This window comes from Lissotriton helveticus, chromosome 1_1 (assembly GCF_964261635.1).
Source record: "Lissotriton helveticus chromosome 1_1, aLisHel1.1, whole genome shotgun sequence".
Lineage (NCBI taxonomy): Eukaryota > Metazoa > Chordata > Amphibia > Caudata > Salamandridae > Lissotriton > Lissotriton helveticus.
In genome coordinates, this window is record NC_136057.1 from 832,592,969 (window position 1) to 832,607,430 (window position 14,462).

Consider the following 14,462-nt stretch of genomic DNA (forward strand, 5'->3'; position numbering starts at 1 on the left):
GACAATGTCAATGCTTTTGCAGTTGTGCAATGCACGAAGCTACTGGCAGGAATATTATTCCATGTAGGTGCACGTGTATGATGATGCATACGCATGTATTAGTCACCATGCATGCATGCGCATACAGCGAGATGAAAGCGCCATGTTATTTTTTTATTTACCATTTCAAGATGGACAACACCCCTTGTATCAGTAAATAAGAACAAGCATTTGCAATGCAATAGGTCTCACATTTACACTACTTTGAGCTATTGGCATTGTAAATGACAATGCCTTTTATTTATGTTTTAATACCAAAACATAAATAAAAGGCATTGTCATTAAAAATGCCAATAGCTCAAACTCGGGTAAATGCGAGACCTATTGCATTGCAGATGCTTGTTAAACTCAGTAACACTGTCTGGGAATTGATATGACCTCATTAGTACTATTTTAATACCCAAATATAGCAACACGAAATAAAAAAGGTCCAGCTTTGCTAAGGGCCTTTCACTGCACAGCAACACGTGTCACTGGATTTTGAGTAACTTTTGAACCCTTTGAGCTAGAAACAAAACATTTGTTGATTCAAATCTGCAGATTATGTGCAGACCGTGGATTATGTGGCAAAAGCGGCCAGGCTATAATTATGTGGAAAATCGCCACAGCAGTCGATCGCATAATTCCAGTGGCTTATAGCCGACCTCAACAATCAAAGTTGCTTTCACCAGCCTTCCAGCCACTTGCGCTCGTCCAGACTCCTACTTTCTCCACAAGCCACACATAGGGAAAACCAGATCTGGCAGGCGTGCCTTCTCCCACATCGCTACTAAAGTGTGGAACGATTTGCCACTACACATAACAACCTACTTTGAAAACCAAGCTTTACGAGACGAGTAGTCCCACTGTGTCAAGGGCTTGGCTAGACTCACACCTCGGCTACAACATACCCTCCTGGGAGACAATGAGCGCTACAAATCTGCCGGGCAGGGCTGCAGTACATTTAATAGGGCAAAGTCTACATTTCTTTAAATAGAACAATGCCTAAACTCCGTAGCCTGAAAATAAATGAAGTCAGGACAGAATGTGGAGTTCTAGACAGGCGTGACACGCACCGAATGGGCAGCCCATGCACCACTTTAGGCAGAGCGTTTGAGGGGCAGCTGTACTTTTAATGGCGCAGAGGACATTTACCGAAATGACAGGCTAGAGCTGTGTGACACCACCTACCGGTGCACACGAGTACTGTTTTAAAGTTTCCAGATAAAGTCTCACCTCTAGGAAATATTCCTTAAACTTAGTAATCTGCAGTTAGAAGTATCCATAAGAAACGGGTCACTTTGATGAGAGGAGAAACGAGACCTGGTAACAGTGACAGAACAGACCGAGAAGAGAGGAGGCCGAGGACAAATTGGGGACAAACAGTGGCACAGAACAGACGCATGTAACATGGGAAAGGAGATTTAAGTCACTTGGGACAGAGAGTGACGCACCTGGGCTAAGTGACTAATAAAGACAGTAACACTAAGGGACATGAAAAAGAACAGCGACACCAGGAGCCCTACAATAGAGGCAGAGGGACACAAGGGTCAGAGAGAGGGAGATTATACAGTGGGGCAGAATACAACACAGCGCGACATGGGACACACATGGGAAAAGTGACGAAGAAGAGACACCGTGGGATACAAACTGACAGGGAGGAGACACTCAGAATAGAGAGACACCAGGGGTCGGACACGGGAATACAATCAGTGGAGCATATAGAGGGCAGACTAACAGAACAGAGACACAAACCTGAAGACATCCAGACAGAAGTAGAGATCAGCACACACAGTGAGAACATATACAGGCAATGGAGAAAGTAACAAATTACCCAGCAGGCCGGTGCCTCCAAGGCCGGTCGAATCTGGAGAAAAGTATGTGGAGTAGCAAGTATAATAATCGTCACTCTTGGTACTTGCACCTATATGTGCATAAAGGTTAATATATAGCAATACACATATATAACAAAATAAAGGAGGGAAAGCAATCGCCTAATTTGTGCATACAAAACAATTTGTAGGACAGAAATAACAATAGATGATTCAACTAGAATCTTTCATCAGTCTTCCAGTTCTTTCGAAAAGGGTGGCTGTATTCCTTATTTATTGCACAGTCCAAAGCGTCCCAGCGGACGTTAATGTTCGCATCCTCTCTACAGAAAGGCATTAAGGGCACTTTGTACCACCAATGTGTAAAGTTTGATGTACGCGATTGCCACGCTCGCAGCTCGAGACTTGTACATAGCCTGATTTGGCTCTGAACGCGCGCGAGAGACTGACTCACTCGGCACAGCATTTAGCGGCTGCACGCCCAGCCCCTCGTTAAGTGGGTGGCTCCACAGAGACATAACAAGCGATGCAGAGTATTCACGGAGTATGTTTGAAGGAAAAGGTGTTGTCTATCCAGCCCCGTCTGTATGCGAGCCTCAGAGCCCAGCCCTGGCTAGAAGCACCGTCTCAGAGCCATGTTGAATGGGATTAGTGCTGGTAAGCCAAGTAAAATAAACCCAACTTTACTACGCAGCAGCTTGGCTGTGGCGCAACCCGTGGGTTAAGAGCCACCCGGCCTCTACCGGGTCGTGGCCTGTTCCCATCATCTTCGAGTCTTGGCATGGCCTGTGGTTCGCTGGCGACCCGTGACCACGTGCGCGCAGTCTCATCTCCCCGGATTCCTGCGCGCGTTTTTTGCAGCTGTGACCGCTGTCAGTGCGACAGGTGCCCTCCCACCTGTGGAGAGAGGCTGCCCGAGGGGATTACCTGCAGAGGGAGGTCGCCAAGTGACACCCGGGCAGCACCGAGGTCTTCGCTCCTTCCACAGCCGAGTGGGTGGCCCGTAGCTGAAGACTTAAGCACGACTTTGGTTCTGTGGGGCGGGTCCTTTCTGATGTCAGACCTGGTAGTAATTAAAAAAGTCAGGGAAGCCCCGCGTGACGGAGCCTGTAGCCCGGTGAGTGGGGCGGGTGGTGCTTGGTTGTAGGGGGTGTGTGCGTGTGCGTGTGTGCGAGCGATTGAGAGAGGTGAGAGGCTGACTTGCAGTGAATGTTGAACAGGAGATGTGCACGGCGCCGGGCTGGGCGTGCGCGCCCACGAGATGAAATCGCCGAGGGATTGCACGTACCCTTCCCCTGTCCAACATTCCCAGCAAGTGCACAACATAAGGTCTTTCGCTGGACGCAGCGCTTCGCTTCGCGCTGTACCTTAGCTGCGGCGCAAGTAACTGGGTAAAGGGGCGAGTAACTGGGGAGAAGGGGGCGTTTTAATGCCAAGTAATAAATGTAACCGAGGTGAGTTGAGTGCAACTGGAATGTACCAGAGCTGGAGATTACGTTCCTGAGGTGAGGTGGGTGCAGGGACTAGGCAAGTGTGCATGGCTTGAAGGCAGACAGCCTGGCTGAAAAAGGTGCACCTGGGGACTAGTATATGTAATGGGGGGGGGGGGGAGTACAAGCACATTCAACTGTGCCAGGGGTGGGTGATGAGTGTTCCCGGGGAGAGGAGAGAGTGCACATGTGGTAATGTGCCAAATATGGGGCATGGCAGCGTATCTGGGGCATGGTTTGCATGTAATGGGTGAGGGGACTGCACCCAAGTGAAGAAAAGCCCCCTAGGTGAGGTGAGTCTACTCGAGTTGAAAGATGTCAAAAATGAGTCAAGTCTACCAGAGAGCGCTGCCAGTCTACGATCTTAGGGCTCTGGTTTACTGCTGGAGAATTCACACACTGTGGAAGGCGATTTGAAATGTTAGGTCCAAAACAAATTCTAGACAAGTAACGAGGATGCACAAAACAGAATGGGAGAGCGAGGTTGACATAGCACAGAAATAGGGAGGGCAGGTGTGGTGAGAAGCACATTTCGCAAACAAAAGCACAGAGGAGAAAGAGGAACGTGGTGGGGGAGAAAAGCAGACGGCAGAGACAACAGCTGGAAAACGCATGCACTCTCATTGTGCGCTTCAAACATACAAAAAAGAATTGTCCCAAAAAAGAAGGCACTGATGGAAGCAAAGATGCAGTGAGTCAGGTAGTAAACAAGCTATGCTTCACTGCCAGGACAAACAGGAGATGAACAGGCCAAAATTAAATAAGACCATCCAACAAAAAGCAAGAAAGTCAAAGTGGCAAAACAGAAAGCCAATTGAAAGCAGTGGGAAAAGCTTCTTACTAGGTCACCTAGCGAAATGTCCTCAATAGTTTTTCACAACCTGACAGCTGTGCCATCTGGCTTAATTCGACCTAAACATTGTACATCCTTCTGTGTTAAAAACCATACATGCTCATTTAGTCTGGCTGTACTCTAAGAATATAAACAATATGGACAACTAACCAAAGAATCCAAACTTCACTTGTTGCCGTTTTTGAAGAATATCATGAATCCAACATATAGAATTTGAGGAAAAAACAATGGCTTAAATCTTGATGCATGTACTACATAACATTTGTGTTTGTACCTACGCATTAGAACTTTGTCGACAAACTATTCCTTCAGTCATGCTATGTGAATTTGCTATATTTATCCAAGCTCCTTGGAAGGTGCAAAGGTGGTGTGTGCATAATTCTAGGCTACTTCTTAACAAGATCAACACTGTGCTATACATTTCTGTAACTCTATGACTTGTTACACATTTTTGATTTTAGTGTTTCTGGTGTGCATTTTTGTGTTGTAACTTTAAGGATAGGCTATGGTTACGTCTTATGGCTGTAGCTGCTACATTAAGTCTACTGAGTTGAAACTCCAAATATGAACGTATTTTGAACTAAAACCAATGTAAAACACTTGCAAATCCGACTATTTTGTTTTTCCAAGATGTGGATTACTGCATTTAATAAGGTTGGTGACTATTATGGCTTTTTTTCCAACTTCAACAAAATAACCTTTTTAACCTGCACTGTTTTATTAGGTAAATGCCCCTTATGCTAAAGTACCTGAAAACAGTGGAAACTGACTTTACAGAAACTGAATGGAACATACAGAAGGTTCCTGTAACGTTAGCATTATTTTTTGCAACTCTAATTTTAGCTGAATGTTTTCCTTCGAGAACGATCATCAAGAAAGGGAACACGTTATTGTGAATCAGCGTTTTCGAAATGTAAATTCAAGTCAATCAGTGGCTTTTTTAAAGCTCTTAATCACAGTGGGTTCAAAGCAAAGAGCAGGCACTGCATTTAGGATACCAGCAACGCAAAATTCCTCTTTCTGTCCTTCGTTGGGTCGGATTAGTCTGGACTTGGACATTGGAAGCAAAGGTTTACAGTGAACCCTCTCTGCAGAGCAAAACCCCAAACAATATTTTGGGAAAACCTACTAAGCACCTTTTTTACTTTCAATATATTTATCCAATGAACTGACGGGAGTTCTTGTGGTCAACAGTAGGCACCCATTTTTGATTCTTTGAGGCAGATGAGATGCAGAGTGCAATGTCAGGGCCTGGAGAAGGGGGATCTTTAACATTGATATACTGAGGGCTCTGTGTTTTATTATTGTTTTTTTTAATAACAAATGAGGGACATGTATGGGTAGGAATGCCCACTCCAGTCTTGATTTTCAAATTTCGAGTTGGTTTCCCTTTAGTAATCAGAGATGTAGGAGTCAGGGGAGGGGTGGGGGGTTGGGTATGGTTGCCCAATATTTATTCTCAAATCTGGGGTATCTGGAGTGAGTCGAGGGAGGTGAATGGATTATGGGAGACACTATGTGATGAGTATTCAGATTACATTTTTTGCAAGTTATGACAGTGTTAAGGAAGTAAGGAACAAGGTGTTTGAATACCTCAAAATGATCTAGTGACGCAGCAATCAGGCCATGGCAGTTGCTTGGCATCTACATTGATGGAGAAACCAGCACGTTACCATTCTGAGTAAGACACACAAACTCACCTTTAACCAAATTTAAGAGAACGTATTGATTTTTAGTTGCCATTAACACATAGATGCAGTGTTTGCTTCAAGGCCATGTGTTTCTCTTTAATATTCTATATATATTTTGATAACATAAAATTAGACAACAGATGGTGCATGTATAAAAACTAACGAGAAGCCCCAACCTACTAGGTGTGTTGCAAGCTCTGACTACCCACGATCTCTTGGCCTCCACCACCGGGCTGGTACCGGTGGTGGAGGCAGACCAGTTGCTCAGGACATTCCGTAGATGCACAGGGCCACAGATCTAGGGTGTGGCAAGCCCCTTGCGAGCACTAAGTGACACAGAGGCAGGGCAAGTGGTGCGAAGCGGAATGCCCACCTAGAAGTGGCTATCCCTGCCTCTTTTTTGTGTGTTTGTCGTATTCTGTAACCTCATTGTCATTATCAGAGCAGACTGTAGAGGAATCCTGCTGTGACGACACAATTCTGAGTGTTCTAATGATCACCTTTATACAGACGAATAATTTTTCTATTAAAAGTTCATAAATATTGGTGTTCTTCGCCTATGTGCAAGAGCACACTGTAGCAGCATGTTTGGATACCAAGAGTCACCAATAGAAATATGCTCCAAAGGGCTAACTACTGAGGGAAAATAAACTTCGCTAAACGGGGGCATTCCCTGAAAACACCCAATTACTACCATAAACAGGAAGATTAAAATGATTACATTGTGGTATTTGCAAGAGCCCCATATTTCTTTAGGAGTGATAGCTACAGGTATGTTATAGGACATACAGAGACCAAACATTAAATAAAATATAAATGCATTTGGCGAAAGGCCAAAGAGGTTGGTTGCAGGGACTGGCTATCATAAGATATCGTGTAATTTTAAATGACGTTTGGTCATCACAATATAAGGGATTGTCATTTTAAATAATGTAGATCCACTGGCTTTGTCAAAGTTTTAAAACATCAATATATAAAAGGCAGGCCTATTGGCTTTGTTCGGAGGTCAGGACAACAACATTTATGTAAAACAGGCCTATTGGCTTTGTCAAAAGGTAACCCCAGTAATAAATTTGGCACTTCATAATTTACAACGCAGTTGATTCAATAACTATAATCGAATACATTCATTATTAAGACACCCATTGCAATGTTCATTAATTGTAGTGATCACTACAATATTTTAAATAAACCACAATTCAAAATAACCATAAACATGTGCTTAATATTCCTCATCACTTTTCAGGCCACATTATTCAGTCATACAACCAACCACACGGGGTACCCTCACTTCAGCTGAAGAGCCTACAACTCCACCTCAGAGTCCTTTGAAAATTATGGTAAACTCTCCTGGGATCAAGCACTCTTTGACCCAGACAAATTACTGTCCAATTTCTTTTTTAAACATCCCTGGGAGGCTGCTTTGCTCTCTGCACCACGGCCCACACCAACATATGCTTTAACCGTTGCTGATGCGCCTGTCCCTATTTGAGGCACTATAAGAAGTATAATATTGGAAACAAAGACTTGCAGGGCATTATGGGGCAATCTCACGCAGGGATTGTGAATAACAAATGAGCAGCCTTGCAAAGCAGCAGGTTTGCAACTATTTTTCTATTCTTTATATCCTAGTATCCCGGCACACACAACTTTCCTTTATTTCTTTTTTAATGGCAGCGCGGAGAGCCCAATCTTGGCCTACGCTTTATTTGTTTTTTGGGGGCTGGGTCCCAGCCGCCTTTTTTTCCCTTTTTTTTGGTTAACAGTGGCAGTGCAGAGGGCCCACCCACTTACTTGCTGGTGCGGAAGCCTGCAGCCTCCTGTGCTTCCTTCTCACAGGGAGTGGAAGTGTACCGCAATATGGGGGAGGGGCGGGGGGTTGTTAAGGAGAGCAACCCCCACTCCCCCAAGTGTTCTGGGACTCCTTCACCTTTCATTGTGCACCCGCCACCAGAGGCACAAAACATTTTGGAGAGCCCCCCCCACCCCAATAGAATTTAAATATGTTTCAGGGTCCTGGGGATCGGGTCGCGATACCCCTTCCTATACAAAATATCTCCTGGGGACATGAGTGTCTGAGGAAGAATAAAACACTTGGGGGATAGGCCTTCACACACATACCTTCCCCAATTTCAATTTAAAAATTAAAGAATTTACCCCCTGTCCCCAGACTCCTGCCTGCCCCACGTGGGATACCAACCGTACCCGGCTATAAGTAATACACTGTGAAGGAAATATAAAAGTTGAGGTTTGTGTGCATGACAAATATGCTCAAGCTCAGTACAAACTTTTGAAGTGGTCTGCCAGAGTGCCCAGATATGACCGCGAAGACACTTGTAGTGTACAAATAGAAAGAAGGGATTTTAAATTAAAAATTATATTTTATCTCCATTTTAAACAAAAACACTGAGAAAAAGTACTACTTCCCACTCAACAGAATCAACCATGTGGTTCTTTTCCTCATTTTTTTAACCAAGCATTTCCGCAACCTGATTATCTTGAAAGCATGGCATACACCTGGCAACAGAATATGAATCCAAGCATTGTACAGTAAATGTTCTTTTTCTTCAATCGGGCAAAGAAATGAAGCTTTATGAATTAAACACGTGATAATTGATTTTAACACTCACCTGCAGGTGTGATCATCACTGACACTGGCAATATCCTTCCCTTCTTTGGGAGCAAAGACCAAATCATTAATATATCCAGAGTGACCTTCAATGACCTGTCGACGAAAAGAATACATATTTCACTCCAAAAGGGACACCTTTCATCTGTGTTACTTTTTTATGTCACTTGTGCTAAAGGGAGGATGCTTCAAAGCTAGGATTTCAAAGGCAAAGAAGGCCTACAGAAGGTGAAAGTGCAAAGAACATCACTACTCTTAGAACTGTATGTAAAACAAAACCAGGTGGATCTCCAGTGCTCTTCTGAACTTCAAGCAGTCAGGGTTGAGGCAGAGGTGACCTAGTAAGATGCTCCGGATGGGGAAGCATAGAGCGTGGTGGGCTTTGCCTCCAATACAACTGAACTGTGGCTAACATATTGCCCATAGGTTTTGTAGTATAGGAAGGGGTCAACGGATTAGGGGTGTCTACGATAGGTACTTGGTTTCTAAGGAGAGCACAAGCGCTCCGGTGAAGGAAAGGGCTGCCGGACCATGGAAATCTTTGTGGGCCAGGAATGAGAATGAAGATGATGTGCGGTTTTGTTGGAATTGGGAGCACAAATTTCCTGGCCTAAGATATTATCAGACCCCTTTAGGCTGAAAAAAAGTTATAAAGCATTATGTTCTGCTGCAGCTTGGTGTGCAGCCTTGCATAAAACGTATTGCATTAATTGAGCTATGACGCGAACCTACCAGGAGTCATAGGGTATAGATTTGACTTTAGGTGCATACACAATGGCACAAAGGACACGTTTTCATCAAAGACTGCCAAGTAATCATTAGTTATAAATGTTCCGACTATGTGGTGTAGTGGAATTCAGAAACAGAAAAAAACATCTCCTGCATCTTCTGTTATGAAGACATCCTTCCATTTACTTAGAACACCACATTTTTTGCAGCTCTGGTCAACTGATTAGCAAGGGGCTTAGACAGTTTTTCATATTACAGGCAGAGGGCATGCATGTTGTCTTACGGACTAACAAGACTAGTCAATATCTATACACACCCCAAAGAGTATGGTCAAGTCACAATGATCTCCACAGTAGAAAGCACCAGAAGAGACCATTATTGATGTAACGGTGGGCTTACATTCCTCCTCAGAGTTACAGGTAACACTCCAAATTCACTGCATCGAGTGGGAGGGGCTTTCTTCCAAAGGCGTTTAAGGTTGCAGACAATAAGGTACAGGGGCGAGCCAACGCAGGACAAACAGCTAAAATTGTATTCCTGATCTGCAGGCCTTAGCAGCAGAATGTGTGTCTGAATATCTGTCAGTAGGAAGTAATGGCCAGCATATTGGACAATCAATCCACTTTCAGAAGTAAAATGTATAGTTGGGTGCCATCATACAAGAGAAGGCAGCATGAGAGTATTGCAACCAGAGGGTCTTTAGATAAACGAAAGGAGGAAGGTGAGAAATCGGGCATCAAAGGCAACAAGCAAACTAGATTTGTTGTATATGATACACACATTCAGTGTAAAGAGGCAGTAACTGCTTTTAAATGTGTATTCTAGACAAGTCCCTAGGGTGTACAATGATGTAATATTACAATATTATTTACAATTAGGGCAAAGCAGCAGCCAGTGTCCACATCTTGCAGGACACTGGCACAGTGGCGTAGATAGGGGGTGGAGGGTGTCCCGTCCTGGGTGTCACTTTTTTGGGGGGTGGTGGCGAGCCGCAAGCGCATGTTAAGTTTTTACCTTTATTCTACCGCATCTGCATCACTATACACCCCCCCGCTCCTTGTCGTTTGTCACGAACTCCCCGCTCGTCATGGTCTTTCACCACTACCCCATGCCCCCCTGTTACCAGCACTGGGCGACAAACTAAGGAATCGCCCGGGACATCAAAAGCCCTAGCTAAGCCACTGCACTGGCAGTCGCGGTTCTGCTCGCTTATTTTAAATTTTTTTTTTTTTTTTTTTTAAAAACCTTTATTGGAGTAAGCAAGAAAATACAAGGATGGGCCTACAACCACACGGGCTGGCCGCTAAAGAGGAGTCGAAATACAAGATACCTGCCCGCAGAGGCAACAATCGACCAACAATGCAATACTCCCCACGAAATACAGGACAAAACAGATTTTATTTTATATGAAAGAACAAGCACACAACAAGGCGAAAGTATAGTACTGTCAGTCAGCCCAAAGGACGTAAAGGGGGTATAGCAGCAGGAGAACATAAACGGAGCTCCAAGCTCCAAGGAGATCGGGGGGGGGGGGGGGGGGGAGGGGCGAGGAGATCAGAGGGGAGAACCGGAAACACCAGCACAACCCCTATGTAAAGGGTTCCAGGAACGCTCGCCTAGGGAGACAGGGTAATCTCAGCAGTGCCTACAAGGGGAGGAGTACAAATGTCGCCACGGTAGTCATTCCATTGACCCCAAACCTTCGTCCACGCCCTGGGTCTGCCCCTGGCCACATAGACAGTCTTCTCACGGAACATGGACCAGTCCATATTATCCTCCCATTTCGAGACGTCAGGGGGCCTAGAGGCCCCCCAGAGTTGCGCGATATCCCGCTTCGCAACCATATAACCCAGGGTGGCCCATCTGGTCTGGGCCACCGAATAATCGGTGGGTTCCCAAACATTCAAAAGACAGCGACAAGGTTCCGGACGCAGGGACACACCTGTCACCACAGCCATCACTTCAAGCACAGCCGTCCAATAAGCAGCCACCATCGGGCACTCCCAAAGAATATGCAAAAAAGTTGCACTCAAACCACAGCCACGCTTGCATAACCCGTCGGAGGAAAAGCCCATCACCACCAGACGCGGTCCCGTAACGTACACCCGATGAAGGATCTTAAGTTGAACCAGACGGAGACGAGCCGGAATAGCCACCTCCTTCGGGGAGGAGAGGGCCGATTGCCAGTCCTCATCATCAAGTTCCAACCCATCGCCCACCCCCGCTTCCCGAAGTCGGACCAGTAGGTCGGCCCGATTATTAATCAACTTTTTATAGATCAGGGAGATAGTGCTATCAGGAAGATGCCCGTCAAGGATACGGTCTTCAAGGGGGGAAGAATCAGGCGGAATCTCACCAGGAGCAAATACCGAAGCAAGGGCGTGTCTGACCTGTAGATAACGAAAGAACTCCCGACCATTCAGGCCATAGTCAGCCTGGAGGGCCTGAAACGACCGCACAGAACCCTTAAGAGTACACATCCCCCACCTTACAAATCCCAATCACATCCCAACGGTCGAAACCCTTGGTAGACCAGAGACCGCCCAGACGTTCCGAAGCATAAAGCGGTGTCGCCAACGTCAAGCGATCTTCCCAGCCCAAGCTCACATTCGCAGCGCGCCACACAGTCAAAGCAGTCAATGTAGGTCCCACAAGATGGCGCCCAGCGGAGCGAGAGTAAAGCACTCTGTTAAAATCACCTCCCGGAAGCTGAAGTTTATCCATCTCGAACGCCGGATTACGACCCGGCGAAAACATAACGTGATTGATAGCAGACAGGTGGGAGGCCCAATAATATCTCCTAATGTCGGGGAGCGCCATGCCCCCGTCATACCACGGGATGGAAAGTTTCGCGAGAGCAATGCGCGGACGCCCATCCCAAATAAGCTGTCTCTGAAGACTCAATCTCCCGAAAATAGGTCAGAGGGATAGGATCATAAAAGTTCTGGAGAGCGTAGAGAAATCGCGGCAATTACATCATTTTAAACAGGGCCGCCCGACCCAGAGGAGATAAGGGAAGTTTACGCCAGCGGGCAACGTCCAAACGTAGTCTAAGCAACGGGGGAAGGAGATTACGATCAAAGCGAAGGGACGAGTCCAAAGTAACAAAAATCCCCAAGTATTTGAAGCCATCCTGGGCCACCTGAATGGGAAGTCTACTCGGCAACGGAGGCAAGACACCAGATAAAACATATACACAGGACTTGGTCCAGTTAATTACAAGGCCCGAGTTAGCACCAAAGGACGCGAGAACGTCAAATAAAACGGATAAAGACTTACGAGGGGAGGTAAGATACAAGAGGATATCGTCCGCATAAAGCGAGACACGGTCTTCAAAGTCCGGGGCCCAACGAATCCCTTTAAGGGACGGTTCCCACCGAAGCCAGGCCGCCAATGGTTCAAGAGCGAGTGCGAACAGCAGCGGAGACAAGGGGCAACCCTGACGGGTGCCCCTGCCCAAGGAGAAGGGAGCAGACACCCTACCATTCACCACAACTTGCGCCAGAGGTTCCGCGTACAACAGTTTAATCCAGCTAATAAACTCGCACCCGAATCCGAATTTCTCAAGAGTCGCCCATAAATAGGGCCACTCCACAGTATCGAAGGCCATAGAGGCATCCAAAGACGCCAAAATGGCCGGTTCCGTCAACAGCCCCGCCCTCGCTATCACGCCGTGAAGGCGACGTAGATTCAAAGCAGTGTTGCGATGCGGGATAAAGCCAGATTGATCTGGATGGACCAGGTCACCAAGAACCGACAGAAGACGGGACGCCAAAAGTTTCGCCAAAACCTTGGGTTCAACATTTAACAGGGATATAGGCCTATATGAGGAACAAAGGTCCCGCGGTTTACCATCTTTGGGGATGACGACTATCGTCGCCAAACGCTGATCGTAGGGAAGGATGTTCCGCTCTCGGGATTCTAAAAACATATCGCGGAGATACGGCGCCATCTTATCGGGACGTAACTTGTACAACTCAATAGGCAACCCGTTCGGGCCCAATGCTTTGCCCGAGCGGAGCGAACGGATAGCAGTAGCTATCTCATCAGCCGTAAAAGGGGAGTCCAAAGCAATACGGTCCAAGTCGGAGACACAGGGCAGAGTTATATCACGCAACAGAAGGCGAGAATCAGCCACATCCCTCACAGACACGGGAGCATACACAACACGGAAGTATTCGGCAAAACGGTCAACAATAGCAATCGGGTCAGTCACATTCTCACCACTCGCAGACTGAATCACGGGCACCACACGATTAACTCTTTCTTTCTTGTCCAACCACGCTAGGAGTTTACCCGCTTTATCACCCACATCATATAACCTGCCTTGTTGTTCTCGAAACATCACCTTTGCAGCGTCCGTGACCAGGGATTTATAGGCAAATTGTTTCAAACCCAGGGCGTGAAGTTTCTCAGGTGTGACACCAGAGTCCAGTTCGTCCTCCAAAGCCGAAATCTCCCCCTCAAGGTCTACCACCTCCCTCTTCCCGGCTTTCTTAGCTTCAACAATCAAGGAAAGGGCCTGTCCACGAATCACCGTTTTAAAAGCTTCCCACAGGGACACAGCCGAAGAGACCGACCCCTCGTTGTCCAGGAAATACGCATCCATGGACTTGAGCAAGAGGCTACGGGTCTCAGGGGAGGAAAGGTACCATGGGTTAATGGGAGCTACTCGGCCCGCTGCCTCCACCCCAACCTCAAAACGAAGCCAGAGCGGCGAGTGGTCAGAGATACCCCTTGGCAAATGCAAAATCTCACTGACCGCCGACGACTGGGCCGCGGGCATCAGGAAATAATCCAGCCGAGACAAACTGCCATGTGCCCCAGAGTGGAATGTGTATTGAAGCTGAGTGGGATGCAACAGTCGCCAGCAGTCCACAAGGCCAAAGGTATCTAGAAACCCACCCAACCACTGCTGAGCAGCCGGAGTATCCCTAGGGGGATGGCGATCGTGAAGGCCGGAAAGCACCGAATTAAAATCACCGGCCAGGAAGAGAGTACTATTAGGGAGATCTAACAAGACGCGGCCCAAATCAGTGAAAGTAGAAGTCTGCAAACCCGGGGGGACATAAACATTGAAGAGAGATAGGGTGCGGCCCTCATATCTACCCACCAAGACCGCATACCTCCCTCGGTCATCTTGAATCACCTCATCAATTGCCAGGGGGAGGGAGGTTCGAACAAGGATACCCACACCCCTGGAACCAGAGGTAAACCCCG

At 46.7% G+C, this 14,462-nt stretch overlaps 1 protein-coding gene across 3 annotated transcripts in view; it reads right to left on the reverse strand.

Annotated features, from left to right (window-relative positions):
* NUP37 (nucleoporin 37) overlaps positions 1-14,462 on the reverse strand; it is a 240,694-nt gene that overhangs the window by 124,521 nt on the left and 101,711 nt on the right. For all 3 annotated transcript variants that reach the window (XM_078674695.1, XM_078674686.1, XM_078674703.1), the window contains exon 5: positions 8,515-8,609. In XM_078674695.1, the coding sequence (XP_078530821.1) occupies positions 8,515-8,609 (95 nt within the window). The remainder of the gene's footprint in view (positions 1-8,514; positions 8,610-14,462) is intronic.